The 18,964-nt window shown below is 38.4% G+C and overlaps 2 protein-coding genes across 4 annotated transcripts in view; both read right to left on the bottom strand.

Annotated features, from left to right (window-relative positions):
- Window positions 1-4,857, bottom strand: part of tle5 (TLE family member 5, transcriptional modulator) — a 55,081-nt gene extending 50,224 nt beyond the window's left edge. The window contains exon 1 of one of the 3 annotated variants that reach the window (XM_017702280.2): window positions 4,177-4,857. In XM_017702280.2, the coding sequence (XP_017557769.1) occupies window positions 4,177-4,203 (27 nt within the window). In that variant the 5' untranslated portion in view covers window positions 4,204-4,857. The remainder of the gene's footprint in view (window positions 1-4,176) is intronic. The other 2 variants (XM_037545433.1, XM_017702279.2) reach the window with 2 other exon arrangements.
- Window positions 4,858-6,661: 1,804 nt separating this feature from the next.
- The window catches only part of LOC108430096 (guanine nucleotide-binding protein G(q) subunit alpha-like), a 33,513-nt gene continuing 21,210 nt past the window's right edge, over window positions 6,662-18,964 (bottom strand). The window contains exons 5-7 of the mRNA XM_017702281.2: window positions 16,589-16,718; window positions 13,953-14,106; window positions 6,662-12,332 (exon numbers count right to left, since the gene is read on the bottom strand). Of these exons, the coding sequence (XP_017557770.1) occupies window positions 12,142-12,332; window positions 13,953-14,106; window positions 16,589-16,718 (475 nt within the window). The 3' untranslated portion in view covers window positions 6,662-12,141. The remainder of the gene's footprint in view (window positions 12,333-13,952; window positions 14,107-16,588; window positions 16,719-18,964) is intronic.

Consider the following 18,964-nt stretch of genomic DNA (forward strand, 5'->3'; position numbering starts at 1 on the left):
CAGGAGCAGGTCACAGGAGTTTGCCTCACGCTTTGAAAGCACAATGACCTGTGTTGCCAATCATTAAGCAAGACAAAGAGATCAAACATTCAGTTCGGTGGCTGAATTAAGCCTAGCAGGTAGCAGTGGGCATCTCTGAGATTATCAGATAATGATCAGAACTAACCACCATAATGAGCAAACGAGTGAGGGAAAGTCTGACTTTATAATACTGCGATGTCTCATTGTGATACGGTTTTATGATAAACTTTACTCCAGGAATGGACAGAGAGGAGCAAATAAGGCAGCAGTTATGCTGCTACATATTGTGACTGTTCCTTCCAATATTTTGAATAATCATTAATATGACTAGTCTTCAATGTATTTGGTCAAATTTATTTGTATTTGTCTATATTTATTTATGGACCACAGAGATAGAGATTATGGCAAAAATGTAACAGCATGATCCTTAAGAATTTTTCATAATACATAAATATTATTTTCTTACATGTAACAATTGGGAACAGACAAAATATTGCCACAATTAAAAAAATATATATCAAAGATCATCACTCAATAATCCGATCATAATCAGATTTCTGCAGTTATCTGATTATTCAAATGCTCATGTAAACAGCATACTGTTCTAGAAATCTAGAAACATCTGGATCTAGAAATCCAATTAAGAAATCCGCTAAAGAGACCTGGGTTTTAGCTCAGTTATCAGCTTTTTCAGTGTATGTAAACTCTTACTCCAATTTCTTTTTGAGTTCTCAGTCCACGCGTGTGTGCAACAGAGTTTCAGCAAAACACCTCTGGAGCGAGGCTGAAATCAAATACATTATCGATGAAATGAGGGATTTAAATATTCTTCGTCTTCTAGATGTTCACATTTTCTAGTAAAGTGGCACAATGTTTAAAACGCTGCAAGAAGTTTGAGTTTTACATTATGTTAATGTCATGTCTTCTTCTGTGTTTATGGGCTGGTTGCAAATCAGAAATCAGATTACTGTCTGACTCACATAGGCCTAGAGTTTTCACATTATTTGATTACTGAAGTGAAACATGATTGGATTTCCGACAAAATCTGATTTTCTGCAGTTATCAGATTGATTTGTGCATGTAAACACAATCAGTGATTTATAAGGTTTTACATACAGCACTACACTAAACCAAACAAAACAGGACTAATTATACTCTCAATCCTGCAGAAGTACTGATGACAGCCACAATATTCTCAAAAAAGCACATTATGAGATATCGTGATTTATACAACAGTTAGTTCCAGCCATGCAAGCTGTTTGGATGAGAAGTGCTGTTATTTTGCCGTAACATCACAGGCTTTTCATAAACACTGTATCACTCCGCTAATACGCTGTTGCTAAGCAACGACTTTGACAACTGTAGGTGACGCTCAAACTATTTGAATTTATTTTTACTTCTTACTTTGTCACAAACAGAAAACTGATACTTTTAAGATCACATTTGACCAACAGCCCCGCGACCCTGGCGGAGAAGCGGCTTGGAAAATGGATGGATGGATGGATGGATGGATTTGACCAACAGCAGATTTGGCCAGACTCTGAAGATGAGACTACACTAAATTCCCAAACCGTCATCATCACTGAGCAGCTTTTCAGTTGGCAGCTGTGACAGAAGAAAACCTAAACAACCTGGAATCAGCCAGAAATGACCCGAATATCATTCGCCACACATGTAGATCTTCAAAGTCTGACCAAATCGGACTGAACCATAAAACTGTTGCAATAAAAAACTAAAAGAATGCTTAGTGGTGATGACAGTTTTGGAATTTAAAGTCCACTTACTCAACATACAGCAGTTCTGGCCCGCCCCTTTTACACTAAAGTTTTATGAAGTGTTTCAGCCAGACTGCTTTTGCACAACACAAGACAGCCGGTCTTACAGCTGCATTTACTCACATCAATCCTAAAGATCTACTGACAAAAACAGCCTGTTTAATGGGAATATAACTGAATTCTGGCTATTTTTTGTACACAAATATCATAAATAGACTTCAAGTAAAGTGAGAACACATGTTTAAAAAAAAAACAAAAAAACATGGAGGGTATGCCCACCCCCTCAAATAACTGAGCTCTTTCATTTCTAGACGGAAACGTCTAGCATGCTTCAAACCTCTGGGTTGCAAAGATCACTAGTTTAGCTGCACTTCTGCTATTTATTCTCTCTGTCCTTCCTAACCTTTCACAGAACTCAAAGACAAGAACAAGAAATAAAGAGGATTTCTGTTCTGTACCCACACTAACACAAATCCTAGTGTCTGAGGATGTTCCACACGCTGCCCTGACTTTCATTACTGTAGCACACCTGCTGCGTTCCTGCCACTTAAACCCCCACTGAAGAAATAAAGCACTAAAAGCTGTAACTGTATTAGGGCTGCTTGATGCCAAATTACACTGGGTTTTCAAAAATGGCAATCGCAGAACTGAGAGCGACTGTGATCTGTTAATATGATCTAATGGTATTTTTCAGAACCTGCGCAAAACGTTTCAACACAACTACTGTAATACAAATTTGCAATGAAATAATCATCCCAGAAGTGAAAATCAATCGACCTGTTCAAGAAGGTAACAGACAGGGCTGGGCAACATGCACTCTCAGATATAAAAGGTAGTAAACTATCACTGGGGCAGTACCCCTCTTGTCACTGGGGTAGGACCCTGAAGGGTACATATCTCAGTACCTTTAGTCAGGGAACATAACTGCAACATAATCCGCTGAAATTATATTTTCCACACACTCGTCTCATCTCCAGGCTTTTTATTATATTGCTCTGTTTTAAAACATTAGGCTATGAAAAAATGCAAATAAGAACAACTGCTCCTTAAAACCCACTGTTGTACCTTTGAGGGCACATTTACACTGTTTGAACAAAAAATTGACCTGCACGGCAACTTTATTTCTAACACTACGACGATACACGTTTGTCACGGTGATCAATTACGTCGCGATAAGCATAATAAATGTAGCACAATGTAGCAGCACTCATACTTTTTTGTCCGTTTCAACTTCTTAAACCTTAAAATGTCTTCAAGATGGGTGATGTTAAGAGTTCTGACATCTGTCGCACCCCTAGTAACAGATTTGAGAGGGTTACAACACATTATATGTAGGCTGTAAATTGCAAAGGTGTAGAATTAGTGTTAATCAGTACAGTCCCAAATATGGCCCATCTCAAACAGTGATTCAGTGTTGAAAGTCATCTAGCTGTATTACTCCAGGTGTATTCATCTGCAAAGAATGAGCAACAACTCTGCTGAAATAAATCACAGAAACCATTAAAAGTTTCTTTTGTTTCTTTGTGGGGTTCAATAGTCAGTAATGGTATTTTGTGCTATAACAGTGTAAAGGATTCTAATGGTTTAACGGGTCTTCTGATACTGATTCCAGATGCATTTGATAGTAAACTAGTAACCAGTGGTCTCTACTGATGACTAAAAAGCTAATTCCAATAGAAAGCAAAGGTTTTAATTCCAGCTGGAAAAAGTACTAATAAAAAGAGACTAACTGCATTTATAACATAAGGAGATAATTAATATTTCACGTTGTTAGGAAGGAAGTTCAGTCCATTTACAGCTGTATTAGTGGAGCAAAATAATTTACTCTAATCAGAACTTATGTCACTTCTGTGAGCAGGTCTGAGGTGTTACCTTAACTATCCGTTCATTATATAAACTCTAGCTAACGTTACCTGGCCTATTCGCGATTGTCTGTGAACAAAAAAACAAGCAAATATTAGAAAACTAGTTATTCTGGGCTAATAATTGGCTAAAATAAAGTTCCAGCGAGTCTGAAATCTTTGGACTAAGAGGTTTTGCTCTCTACTCTGCACTGAATTCTGCATTAGGTTAAGTTAGCTAGCAACTGTGCTGATGTAAACAAAATGGTTTAAAAATCGCTCACTACAGCTTTAAACACGACTCATTTTTCACTAAAAAGATGCCACATACTTATTCAGGTACGCAGCTGGATAGCCAGCCGGACATAACAGCTATAACATGTACAGAAATGACAAAGGCTCACAAGTTTTGTCAGGAAAGCAGCGTCAGCTAGCGGAGCTCTATGAGGGACGAGGCGGGTTAGCGGACTAGCTTCGTATGCTAATGTCATCCTGCTAGTTGTAAGTACACGGTGAAGAAAAACGAGCAAAACACTTACTGAGTGCCTGGATTGTGGAAACATCATGTCAGTTTCTGGTGTGCCCACTTTCTCCTCAAACGCTAGGCAGACGTTAAGCGAAAGCAAAGCTTCTCAAAATCTTGTTTTTTAGCTTCTTCTTCTTTGTTCGCCGCTGCCAGCTGTAGCTGATGGAGCTGGCTAGCTAAACCCGCTAGTATGGCACCGACACAGGTAACGCTGATTAGGAGGGCTGTGTCTCGGAGATTTCTCCTCAGGTATCATTCGGCATGTGAAAACAATCTAAGCCAAGCGACACAGCCCCGTTGTTCGCATTCGTCAAATGCTGACCATGAAGAATGTGGGCTCCCTTTTTGCCCTGAAGCGCTGTGTTCAGACTTGAGAGGACCGACTGTTTTGCCTCCTCTGGATTGGTTTGCTGTGAAACTACGCTGAAGGCGTCTGGATCCGCACACCCACATTAACGCCTGAGCACCTTCCTCATAGGCTTAGCTGGCTTTAAGCAATATCTCAGGACGGGGCTCTGCACAAAGCCAAACAGGCCTTTTCCACACCTTTTCAGAGGGAAACAGAGTTAAAAGCTGCTAGGACTTTTAATGCATTTCCAGATAAAGAACTACAGAGGATGGTCACTACCAGGACTCACTGAGTAGTGCCACACGAGGGCGACAAATGTGTTGCTGTTGAATTATTGAGCACTGTAATCATAGCTCTGAATAAACCTTTCACTTGTTCCTGACAAAGACTACACGCACCTCAGCGTGAGATCACTTTCTGCTGTATTAAAGGGCCCATATCACACATTCCCAAGTCCTCTTATGACGCCTGAGTAGTTTAATGTAATTAATGTTTACATTTTCCAACTTTTTATCTCTTAGAACTGAACAGATGAGATGGGTGGAGACACTCCTGCTGTGAGCTGAATAGGTGGGCATGTGCAAGTGTGCTGGATATTGTGACATCACAAAAACAAAGTTTCCATACTCTATGGAAGCTCATTCGCAACAGGTAGAGAATGATTTTTCTCCTGTTTCTAGCAGCAGTATGTCAACGCTTTGAGTTACTATGTTGACTTATTTCAGGGGGATCCGAAGTCCGGGCCTAGGGCCAAACATGGCCTGCGGATTGGTTTGAATCCGGCCTGTATGTCACAGTTGTTTCCTTCACTTGACTGAGACAGCAGTTCTGTAAACATACAATTAATTTACCTGCAAATTATTTTACTGAATGATATTTAGTCATGAATACACCCAGACAGCACAGTTGACAGTGACCAGCAATTTCAAGAGCATCACTTTCTTCATCAAGAACCTTAATAAATGTGTGCCTCATATGTCAAGAAACTGTAATGAATTTAATGTTAAAATAGACTTTATGGACAAAAGTATTTGGACACCTCTCCTAAATATTGAGTTCAGGTGTTTCAGCTACACCCATTGCTAATGGGTGGATAAAATGAAGCACGTAGTCTTGCAGTCTTGATAGACAAACACTGACGGTAAAATAAGTTGCACTGCTGAGCTCAGTGACTTTAAATGTGGCACTGTTACAAGATGCTAAGTCAGTTTGTAAATTTCTGTGTAGCTAGATCTGCCATGGTCAACTGTAAATGCTATTATTGTGAAATGGAAGCACCTCGAAGCAACAACAGCTTAACTGTTGTTAAGCGACAGACTACAAAAAATGAGAGTGGGGCTGGCCTAATGATGAAGCACACCTTGCCAATCCTCTGTTGAATCACTCGCTGAAGAGTTCCAAAATACCTCTGGAAGAAACATCATTAAAAGAACTGCACGTTAGGAGCTTCACGAAATGAATTTCCACGGCCGAACAGCTATATGTGCGCCTAACATCAAAATGCACAATGCCAAATGGGATTGGGAGTAGTGTAAAGCACACCGCCACAGGACTCTGGAATGGTGGAAACATATTCTGTGGACAAATCTGGGTTTGGCGAATTCCATGACAATATTACCTGACTGACTACATTGCGCCAGCTGTAAAGTTTGGTGGAGAAGAGATAATACTATGGGGTTGTTTTTCAGGGGTTGGCCTAGGCACCTTAGTTCCAGTGATAAAAATAATCCCCCACCCTGAATATTTTAAATCATTGATGAATATTTGGCCCTCAGGTATTTTGATAGTGTTCATTCTGGCCCCCTTTGGGGGAAAAAAAAAAAAACCTTTTTTTTTTCAAAACAATGACTTAGGATCTCTAAATAATTATCAAATCTATCAACGGAGATCCTAATGCATGGCCACGATTCAATAAGGCATCATCTCATGGGCACAACTTCTCATTCCCATGCCTTACCATTTCACATTATTCTTATTATTCATACAGGATGTCACCAGCAGGGCTTCATCGTTTTGAGAAATTAAGTCAATACTTTGAAACATTTATTTTTGTTTTATTATATGGGTCCTTTAAGTAGATTCAGATGTTGCAAACAGCTGCTTTAATAAAAAAAAAAAAAAAAAAAAAAAAAAAAAAAGAGACATTAAATATAGGAACAAAGTTTATTCCAATTTAAAACGGATAACTTTTCTTTCAAGGAGAAGGTTATGAAAATCGTTTTCATGTTTGAATGAGGTTCAGGCAACAGTGGTTGAAATGAAAACATACAAAAGAGAAATATGGCTAAAATACTGTAAATGATCAACAGTTAGGCCACCCGACCCACCCCAGCAAAACTAATACATGCATTTAGGATGTCATTTCGTTTAAAAACAGCAGTTTATCATCTTTAACCTTAAATAAAGAACAAAACTGTCTTTTTTTTTTTTTTTTTTAAACTTAATCACATACTTGGTGTTGGCTTGCTTAAAAACAGAACCATAAAATACAGAGACCCAAGTCCTTTTTTTATGATTTTACACAATATTGGCACTTGTTAAAAGAGTCTGGCTCTACAAAGAAAGGGAATTGGCACACATTATAGTACATCATTTACATTTGGTACGCTTAAAAAAAAAAAAAGAGCAAAAGAAAACAAAATTACTTTTAATTTTATACACCACTACAAAAAAAACCCTTTATAATTAAGTGGTCCTACATACAAGTGTTCAGGCAATGCATCAGCATTTAGAAGAAAAGAAAAAGTAGCTTCATGTTTTATATATCCATCACATCAGTGTGGACCAAGCAAAAGCATCTTTTCCATTAATTAGTGTTCAGATCTCTGAGTACCAGGAACAAGCTTGAACAAACAGAAAAGTGGTAGGATCTCAGCTGGTTCAGCACACTGACTCAGGGAGAACAAAAGCTAGCCATCAAGAATTCATCAGCTGGACAAGCCCCCCTGGAAAGCAGATCAGTGATTAAAGCTTAACGTTCTGTAGTTCATTTCTGGAATACATGACATTGGAACACTGGACTCTGGTAGTGTTTTACTGCTAACTGGAAATTACAGGAGCTGCTGGTACCAAAAGGATGCAGACATGCCTTCTAATTAGTGAATTCAGCTACTTTAAGGTGCACTCATTACTGACACAGGCATTTAATTGCGCACACAGCTTATAATCTCCATAGAAAAGCACTGCCAATAGAACGAGACGCTCAGGAACAGCTGCACATGAGCCTAAGGTCACCATGTTTAATGCCAAGCATCAGCAACAGGGGTATGAATGCACCTCCCACCCCCTGCACTGGGCAGTGAAGCAATGAAACTGATCTCTGGAGTGATGGAGCTCCTTCGGGTACCTCTGTGATGAGTTGGAGTGGGGTTTTAGTAGCAATTTCACAGATTTGTCAAAAATTATGGTTAATTACTTCACAACAAATGGTCATTCAGAGTGGTTTGAGGTGAATGCACTTTTCTAAACAAACTAAGCAAGTGAGAATTGTTCACAGTGGTGGTGATGGGAACCAGACGTCTGAAGTGTTCACAGACATTAAAAACTCCTGACTAGTGAAAAAGTTACAAATTCTGAAACCAATCCCCTGAGGCAGGTCAGGTGGTCATTACTAGGAAAAAGTTTTTTTTTTTTTTTATTAATTAACATACAAGAGGAATTGCTATGAAATTATTTGGTTCATGTCATTCAACAACTATGCCAATATGTCGTGTCCAAAATGTTAAATGTTATTAAAAGGTATTTTGATTTTTTTTTTTTTTTTTTTTTGGTTTAAAAATTGTGTCGAATTCCTAAGTTCACAAGGGTAATGTGTACAAAATTTGGCAGCCATCTTCTTTTGAGACCCCACATCTATTAAGAATAAGTGGCCATTCTAAAAACTTTGCCCATCATGTGTGATCAAATGGCTCCATAATAGTGCTCAGTGCTTGAACCCCGATGATTGCTGCTTGCAATGTAATTTGTAGATGGCTGTTCAACTCTCATATTTGTATTGACAGTTCACAGAAATCAACGTTCTATCAATTTCAGTCAAGAATAAATGAAAGCTAAATGTCTTGTTAGCCAACAATTATTTACATACATAACTTTTTTTAGTTGTTATTCAAAAGCTACTAAAGAAAGAACTCAACATGAATAATGTGACTTTCATATTTCAGTTGTAATGTATCCACAAAAAAAGAAAAGAAAAAAAACTGCATCTGTGGGTTGGCCCAATAACGACTGAACTGCCACTGTGCTGCGTTTTGGGGGAGTGGAGGTATTCTCTCCCAGAATCCTCTGTTGACAGCAGACCTTCCCCTTCCCAAAACTCAATCAAGTCCACACAATAGCATGTTCTTCATTCAAAAAAGTTCCTTTTTGCTGTAATACCTCTAAAAGCTCTCAGTGAATGTTACATGAAATACTTCCTGATGCCTGGGATACTATGATGTTTTCGAGATGAGGTTTTGGCCTAAAACATTTTTAAAAAGCCAAGGCAAAGGGATAAATGTAGGCTCTTATGAGGCAAATTACTCAGAACTTGTGTAGAAGTTCACAAGCTTCTGATGTCAGCAAATATTTGCAGTGCAGATCAACACATGGTTCCCATCAACCCAGTGTAAAGAAATTAGTCCATAAAGTTTCTCTTCCATGCACCCTTTCATATCCATATCAAACCACGCTGAATGATTCTATTGACATCTAAACAACTACATTATTCAGAATCTGTGGAATTTATTTTCATACCCTCATTTTCAGAAGCAAAGGAGGAGGAGCAGTTTGTCTACAAACCTATGGACATACCTTGCATGTGGTGCTTCTAGGCAATGCAGCCACACGTTAGTGTTTGTACTGATATAAATATACATAATTCCATCATCGGAAATGCTCGACAAAATATGAGGAGTGTTGATATTACCTCTATGCTGAAAGTGATACTGCACTTTTCACTGGCCCGGCACCTGAATTCTCCACCAAAAGATATTAACTCGTACATGAACATATTCATGTGTTCTGCAAGTATCCAAACTTATATCATACATGTAGACAATGCTTCTAGTCTATTATAGCAAAATGTAACCAAAGAACAGCATGTACAGTGCAACACTGGCACAAACTTCCAAGCCAAGAAAAAAGCTTCTTTAATACATCCAGATACAGGCAAAATCAAAAGAAGTTATCCTCATAAGTGATGTCTGTGGCACCAACAAGAAAATGACTTGCACCCTCCGTGGGTACAGCATGGACTTAGGCTGTTCTCAAGCTGCACCACCTCTCAGGATTCAAGTGTTCCAATAAGAATGATAAACAGCACAGACAGAACATACCGATCACTGCTATTAAAGGGAGTATAATACAAAGGAAGATGTTTGTCATCCATAAATAGGACATAATTCTTGCAATAAACGTATAAACCAAGTGGGGCACAACCACCAAAGAAATGTAAGTGCTTTTTAATAACCGAGCCCAAGGACGATCAAAGCATCCAGCTAGCCCCTGTTGTTGCTGCACCAAAACAAAAATTGCATAAATGCGAAATGTATGTGAAAATGATTACAAGTTTTACAACTTTCACATCAACCTCAAGAGTATGGTTCATACTGACATAACAGAGATTCAACTTAGAATCACTTACAGGGGAGAAAATAGATATATACAAATATGAGAGAAGAAATTTTACCTAAGCTCGCATTTACTTAGAGTTTCATGTGGTGTTCTAATCACGTCAAATCAAACAATTTGAGGTGTATCCCTCCTTAAAAAAACCCAGCCTGTGGTGACTATAACCATCCTACCACTCACACATCATCACACCACCTCCCTGATTCAGCTCCTCACTTCATTCCACCTATTGCTCTGTAGTCTTTAACGGAGTCCTTTCGTTTCATCAGCTTCACCTATAATTAGCCCTTGTACTGAAAGCATGAAAACTCACCTGAATTACATAGCAAAGACAAAAAAAAACCTACTGGGAAGATCAGCTATGGAATTTCAAGAGCTATCAACAGCAAGAACTAAGATATGGTACTGAAACAATACCAAACTATGTTACAAAATGCAAGCATAGACCAATTAAGAATTGAACCACTGCCTTCCTATTTGCATAAAGCGCATAAAAAGTTCCCCTTCTCAAGCATAAAAAAAAAAACCTAAGCATGAACAGAACTGTGACAACCATGTACTAAATACTGGAAGAAAAGCAAATCACTAGCCAATAGATTTTTACAGCAGTATGGACTCTGACCCCCTTATCATTTCAAAGAACCATTAGGGGGGAGAGTCCTATTATTAACATTACATATCTGGTCCATAAATTACATAAATAGAAAATATTGATTTCACTTTGTACAGCACTCTTTTGTGTGGTACTATATTGGCCAAAAGAAGAGTTCTACATGGAACCAGCAGTTAACACTAAGAGTTATGTTAGGGGTTATGGTTTACTTCAATCTTGCTTCTTGCCCTCTCTGTACATATATAGCTTTTTGAGATTACCTTCATTTATTAAATTTAACCATGAAATAAGCACGATACACTGCATAACAGTATTCAACAACTATAACACATCGTCTAAATAATAGATACTATGTGGCAAAATAATACCTGGATTATATTAAAACTTTTTGAGCCAGAGTTTCTTAACAATGTATGTAAACATACATAAAATACAAATTTGTTTTGCAAACTTCATTAAATATTCATTGCATCCCTTCAACTGTACCGAGTAATGCAACCAATACTGGCAAAAACATGTACTTCATTTGTAGCTAAATGGAAAGTTGGCTAAATGGTAAACCTACTGCTAATAATTTTCATAGAATCATTAAATTTGTTAATGCAGAGCGGTAATTAGTTAGATAGATTAGTACATATAGAGACATGGTCATAACACCGTTATCAATCTATCCCCTAATTTGAGAGTGGAGCCCATTTTCACATGGTTCTTGAATAACCATTGCTTTTTGGAGTGCAGCGGTAGAACTTGTAATTGCGAGAAGTCTCTTCATTACTCCTAATATACAAAAATCTGATCAATGCATACAGCCTTTGCCATTCTCCAAGAAATGTCTTAACGCCCATTATTTCCAAAAGAACTCCGAGGTACATTCAAGCATACAAGGTGAAGTTTAGCTGAAGTTTAGCCTTGGAGAGGCATGCAGAAAAAACTGCACCCAATGCCCTGCTAGAATAGCGCCTGTGCCAAAATTCTCATTGGCATTTCATATGCGGTTGCAGTTCTTCTTCCATTCACATCGTTTCCTCTTAAGATTAAGGTCAGGGTCTCCTCTGATGAAAGTCTTACCTCAATTCTCACCTGCAACTGCTACAGTGCAAACTAGGACCCTGTCGACCACCGCCACACGCAGTCCGACTGCCCAAGCCCTTCTGTTAGAGAAGCAATCAGAAGGGACGGGCAGAGGAGTTATCAGCTGATGTGAGAAGGCGAGAGCCTGTATTTTCCTGCAGCAACTGATAACACTGCCTGAATGACAAAAAAATGGCCAAATAAAAGAACTGAATATAAGAAACATCTGTGCCTGTGAAGAGTAGGACTGTGTCAGTCTTGATTATGTTAAGTGTATGAGTGTGTGGGGTACATATAAATCGTATTTCTGCCTGGGCTGCAGGTATCCCTGTCTCCCCTCACACCAGGTTGTACTCTTTGAGGTTGAGCTGCAGAATGGTGTCTTTGACGGCGGCGAAGACGAAGCGGATGTTCTCTGTGTCCGTGGCACAGGTGAAGTGCGAGTAGATGATTTTGTCGCTGTCCGGGTTCAGGTCCACAAACATTTTCAGTATGAACTCGCGACCCGCCTGCGCATCTCTCTGCGGACCTGAATGCGGGCAAAGGAGAATCAGCTGCTTGTTGCAAATTTAATAAAATCAAAACAGTCAGTCATTTACAAAAAAAAAAAAAAAAAACGCACAAACTATACCAAATAATATAATTACTAGGTGTTTCACTAAATATCTATAAAGCAAAAAGCAAAATCACTTCATTTGATTCATGGTGCACTATATTGCCAGAAGTATTCGCTCATTTGCCTTCACACACATATGAACTTGAGTGACATCCCATTCTTAATCCACAGGGTTTAATATGATGATGTCGGTCCACCCTTTGCAGCTGTAACAGCTTCAACTCTTCTGCAAAGGCTTTCCACAAGGGTTACGAGTGTGTTTATGGGAATTTTTGACCATTCTCCAGAAGCACATTTGGGAGGTCAAACACTGATGTTCGACGAGAAGGCCTGGCTCGCAGTCTCCACTCTAATTCATCCCAAAGGTGTTCTATCGGGTTGAGGTTAGGACTCTGTGCAGGCCAGTCAAGTTCTTCCACACCAATCTCACTCATCCAGGTCTTTATGAGAGTTGCTTTGTGCACTGGTGCGCAGTCATGTTGGATCAGGAAGGGACCATCCCCAAACTGTTCCCACAAAGTTGGGAGCATGAAATTGTCCAAAATCTCTTGGTCTGCTGAAGCATTAAGAGTTCCTTTCACTCGAGCCCAACTCCTGAAAAACAATCCCACAGCATATGAAGGTACTCGGCCATGGAAGCCCATTCCATGAAGCTCTCTATGCTGTTCTTGAGCTAATATGAAGACCACATGAAGTTCGGAGGTCTGTAGCGAGTGACTCTCCAGGAAGTTGCCGACCTCTGCGCATTATGCGCCTCAGCATCCGCTGACCCTGCTCTGTCATTTTACTTGGCCGACCACTTCATGGATAAGTTGGTGTCATTCCCAATCAATTCCACTTTGTTATAATATCATTGACAGTTGACTGGAATATTTAGTAGTGAGGAAATTTCACAACTGGACTTCTTGCACAGGTGGCATCCTAGCACGTTACCACGCTGGAATTCACTGAGCTCCTGAGAGCGACCCATTCTTTCACAAATTTTTGTAGAAGCAGTCTGCATGCCTAGGTGCTTGGATTTATACCCCTGTGGCCATGGAAGTGATTGGAACACCTGAATTCAATGATTTGGATGGGTGAGTGAATACGTTTGGCAATAATGTATATAAACAGGCAACAAATTGTTCATTCAATAATTTAAAATGCCAACTTGGCTCATTGATGACTGTTTATAATGTGACTTTGGCAAACAGAGTAAAAGTACTGGAAATTCCTACACATATCAGCTTAAGGTTGGGGGGGGGGGGGGGCCTTAAATTCAGGATTGGTGCATCCCTAGTTTAAACCACCAATCAAAGGATCTTATTAAGCACCACATTTATTTCTAAACTGGTTTATAATTGTGCTCTGCAAAGTTTGACATTACAAAATCATTTATTTACATTCATGCAGACACACTAGTGCACTTTTTGTAAATCAACTAAAAAGCTGTAATACACATCATTCCCACATGGTGTCCCTGCAGTCTTCCATTCAAAGCCTAGCATGTTTAAAGGACGGGTGGGAGGACTGAGAAAAAGCACAGAAATTTACCATCAAACTCAGGGAAGTAGTCGACCAGGTGAGAGTACATGATCTTTTCCTCCAGCAGGTCCTTTTTGTTGAGGAACAGAATGACTGAGGAGTTCTGGAACCAGGGGTAGGTGATTATCGTGCGGAAGAGGGCTTTGCTCTCCTCCATTCGGTTCTGTATTAAAAAAAAAGAATAAATAAATAAAAGGAGGGGAAAAGGGGGGGAAAGGGGGTGAAAGAGAGACAAAGCCTGTGACCATAACCATATGCCAACATTTGCATTCTATTCCAGCTCCCAACACATCAGAGACAGGTAATCAGCATTCTATAGCCTCTGGCTCCTGGTGTGTAGAAAGATGTAACAGAATAAAAATGTGAAAAATGTGGTCTGACTGGCTAGAGGAAAAATCAAGATACTAGTAGGTTTCTACTGAACTAAAGGACATTTCTGTACTAATCACTGAGCTACTAGTTCAATATTATGAATCTGTCAATCACCAGATTACCAGTCCCGTCAGGATTTGGTCAAGGTTTTGAGATTTCTATGGGCAAACATTTCTGATTTTATGGTATTCATTTGCTGTGAAAAATAAATAAACGACTGAATTTCTTTAAACAATTATTTTATGGTTGGATACAAGCAAAATGCAAACTACAAGGAGAAAGCACTTAATTGTGCTCACTGATTTTTCACTACATCCAAAACAACGCTGGCTAGTGGACATTTTGCCACTGTTGCCACTCTCACATAGGTTCCCCCTATATCACTAAATTGCTCTGAAATATCACTGAATATTTACTTCAAACTTAAATCAGAAAGGTTCTCATGGAGTTTAACACAAGAACATAACTTCATGAGATTTTTTTTAACGGTGAACCGCTTAAAAATGCAAATCACTGGGAAATTGTGTGCCAGGATTCCAGCTGATGCCGGAAAGCATCACAAGGATGTTCCCACCCTTTTACAAACAGGCCTTCAAAAATGGATATAAAACTGATTCAGGGAATGCCAACTAATGCCAGGCACTAACCATGGGACTTAAAAAAATGACTGGGGGAAAAGAAGTCTCAAAAGGTCTCAATAAATGTGTTTTCTGCCTTCTTTTACTCACATGAATGTCACTCAATCCAACTGACAAAAGCACACAGAGTTCACATTGTATTTGTGGTCTAAACACTACTGCCAAAGCTAACAATTGTGGAAAATAACTGCTGCCAGCTCAAATAATTGCAAACAGGTGATCGTCATAATTGTGACAGGGCTGGTAGCATCTCCAATGTGTCCAAGTTGATAAGACTGAGGAATGAAATGCATCAAACCACAAAAACCTGCTGTGACATGATTCAGGCACTAGGGAGTGATCTTGAGGTTTTGTTGGGAGAGACAAATTAGGGTCAAAACCAGATAAAAAGCTGGGTACATACTACAGGTCTTAAGTACACTTCTACTGCATTCGCACACCTCGAGTTCCATCCAGTAGCCCGTGCGAACACTTTACGCAAAAAAAAAAAAAAAATCAAAACAGTCAATATAAGTTATTCATACTAATTAGAACACTGATCAGCAAAAATATGTACTCAATTTTACAATGAATAATGGAATCTGAGCCAAAGCCAAATTTCTTTCATTCAAGAAAGTGACTTTTTTTTAAGTGTACTCATTTATTAGGTTTTTAGCACATACCATTAATAGTAATTAAAACACATTAGTTTTTCTATTTCTTCTATTTATTTTCTTATTTCTATTTATTAATATTAGTGTTTTTCTGTGCAAATTAACAGAAATTAAATACTGTTTTTTAAATACTTTACCATCATTTTTCATATATGTCTAAAACTTTCACACAGTACTGTATATATATAAATGGCCCTTTAATTTAACTCCTAATACTGCCTTTGTAACCACCTACCTGCCACACCAGGCTTCATTTGCATTGTGTCCTAGAAGCATGCATGCACTAGATTTGGAGTGATGTGATCAAGCACCTCTATTGCTTTCGTGTTTGCCAAACCATTACAGGGGTCTCTAGTTCTAGTTCTAGTTTTTTTTCCAGTGCTTCACTTCTACTACATAACTTTATACACACACTGTAATTTAACAAAATTACTAAAAGAACAACTTTAAGCAGTTTTTTTTTTTTTTTTTTTTTTTTTTACACAGCAATGCAATTCAGTATAGTTACTTGAACTCGACTTTTACATAATAATACATTTACTTTAGTACTTCACCAGTTCTCTACTGTAGAGCACAGAAAGTAACAGAACCGGTTACATATTACAGCTTTACATTTAAGCATTACATAAACTCAAATCCAGTCATACGTAAACATTTGGTAGTCCCCATCAAATGACATGCTTTGCTTTTTTAAGTGAAAATAAGTTACACATCCTTTACAGAGAAAACACTACTGTGTATGTGCTGAATTTACTATCTTGGAAGAAACGTATATTATACATAATATAATATTACATGATATATAACAAAATATGAAGTATATAATATATAATTATAGATATTATATTAAAACATGTGGCCTGCAGAAGAGTTATGGCATGCCTTATGTTTTGTTTTTCCCAATATGTTAAACTCTGGCATGAAACAGAAATTGTGCACTAAAACTTCTGATGAAGTGAACAAATGCTCAAGATCAGCTCACCTCATTATCAGACTCCACCAAGACCTGGTCATACTCGCTCAGGGCAACCAGGAACATGATGGATGTCACATTCTCAAAGCAATGGATCCACTTCCTGCGCTCTGACCGCTGTCCTCCTACGTCCACCATTCTTTGATTGATGGAAAAGATACAGAAAGCAGGATGATTATGCAGGACACAGTATAGTCACGAAAGTTTGTCTAAGATCTTTGTTGATTCCTGGATAGACTTCCCATTAATCAAAGCGAAGGTAATGAATGCTTTGAAACAAAACAGTTTGAATTGCTATTATTATAGTATTATAGACTAATGACAATTCCAACTAAATGTAACTGACCCATCATACAGTACAAAGGACTGAGCTTATGTCAAAATTCTTGTGACTGGCAGAAATGTCTTATAAGACCAACATGTGTTTCTTAAGAACCAACAATTTTAATCAAGAAGACAGAAATAGTTCAGTAAATCTATGGTTTGTTTACTTGGACAATGATTAAATAATTCCAGATTTTAGAGTTTAAGACCGTTTTGGCCAATCTTTTAAATAAAAAAAATTACATTAGATGGTGAAAATGTCAAGGCTCAGAAATTGACAAACCTCAGTAATAATTCTACAGGAAGTAACCTGCACTAGTTACTGGGATAAAAGTAGATGAGAAAGGAAATGAGACATTCTGTCTTTCTAGTAGGAAATGACATGCAACAGAAAGAACATGCAACAGAAAGAACATGCTGGAAATAACAGCTTTCAAAAACGGCAAAATCTGGATGCATCCTTAGAGCACAGAAATAGCAAAGCATTTGCACGGACAAATCTCATGGTGACGACAGAAGAATGTAAGTGATAGCCAGCAAAATGAAAGGCATATAGGAGGGAAAGACATGTAGTGGTTCATAGAAGGGGACTATAAAGGTTCCAAAGCATGTGGAGTCAGAGACGTACCTAAGCATCGTGAGTTCATTAACCAGTATTTGGCCCTGAGGCACTAATGAATTCTACAATACACCGAGCTACCACGTTACATAGACCTACCTTCTACCTACAGTCATGGTCATTTCACTAGTAACATCTAATAAAGAGAGATGATCAAATACAAGATATCAGGCTGATGTTAGTGGAAAAAGTTGGATCGGACATCAGGAATAAAATAATGAATCTGATCAAAGTTTTTTTAATTGATTTTGGGGCATTTCTCTTGGTCCCATCATCATGAAAATTTTATACAATGTGAAGGAGAACTGCCATGTTCAAACGACAATAATTAACAGAAAATTACACAGAAACCTCAACAACTAAAGACAACATATCTATATTATTTATTTACACACACACACACACACACACACACACACACATTATCTATATATATATATATATATATATATATATATATATATATATATATATATATATATATATATATATATATATATATATATAAAAAAAACACACAATTACATGCCACGTCAATGGGTCAATGGTGGTCCTAAAGAGGTCCTTTCCCATTGATAGATGGGGTAGAGATTCAGATTCAGATTCCTTTATTGATCCCAGGGGGAAATTGCAGTAAGGTAGTGGGTGCGCTGACAAACTGTGCTGCATCAGAGGGCCTACAGCAAGTAATTATAGACCTACAAATTGCACCTATATGGTGGGTATTTCTGATAAAATAGCCAGTGAGTAAGTACAAGGTAAGTGGAGCTAATAAACTACTATTGCAGTGTACAGTATTTATACAAAACATAGCACTCTTGGATCAATCAAATCATGATGAAATTACCCTATAACTAATATACCTCTATGACAAACAAATCATCGTCACTTAAAAATAAGATTGTGATCAAACAAATCTGAACAATTAAACCAATTCTCAGCAGAAGTTAAAAGAGAATGCAAGCACAGATTTGTTTTGTGTTGGCACCTTGGTCTTGCTACCTTCATCCCTGGCGGCCTGGCGCATGGCTTTGATAAATGGGCTCCTCCAGGAGCTCCAGCCTAAAATAAAGCTCCTTCGCTTCAGCCAACCTCTTTTCCTGCAGCTAGGATGACTGACTGACCTACTTACGAGGATAAGTGATTCTGTGTAGGATGAGCTACAGGAGAGCGAGACAATTTCATCTGGTTCCAAAGCAATTAAACGTTTGAGGTAGAGGCGTTTGGCATGCCACAGTGTAGGCATTATGTTGTGAGCCATCTTTTTTTTTTGCCTGTCTTAAAATCGCCTCTAGTGTAATTCATCCTGTGGTACTTCACCTTCTCGCACCGGTCTACTATTAAACAGTCGTAAGATGTCCAAATGGGACTGCTAAATAAGACGCATCATAATAAGGATTACTGCAGCGAATGTCCTTAAAGTGCGTTTGTTCTGTGAGCAT

Source organism: Pygocentrus nattereri, chromosome 15, assembly GCF_015220715.1.
Source record: "Pygocentrus nattereri isolate fPygNat1 chromosome 15, fPygNat1.pri, whole genome shotgun sequence".
NCBI lineage: Eukaryota > Metazoa > Chordata > Actinopteri > Characiformes > Serrasalmidae > Pygocentrus > Pygocentrus nattereri.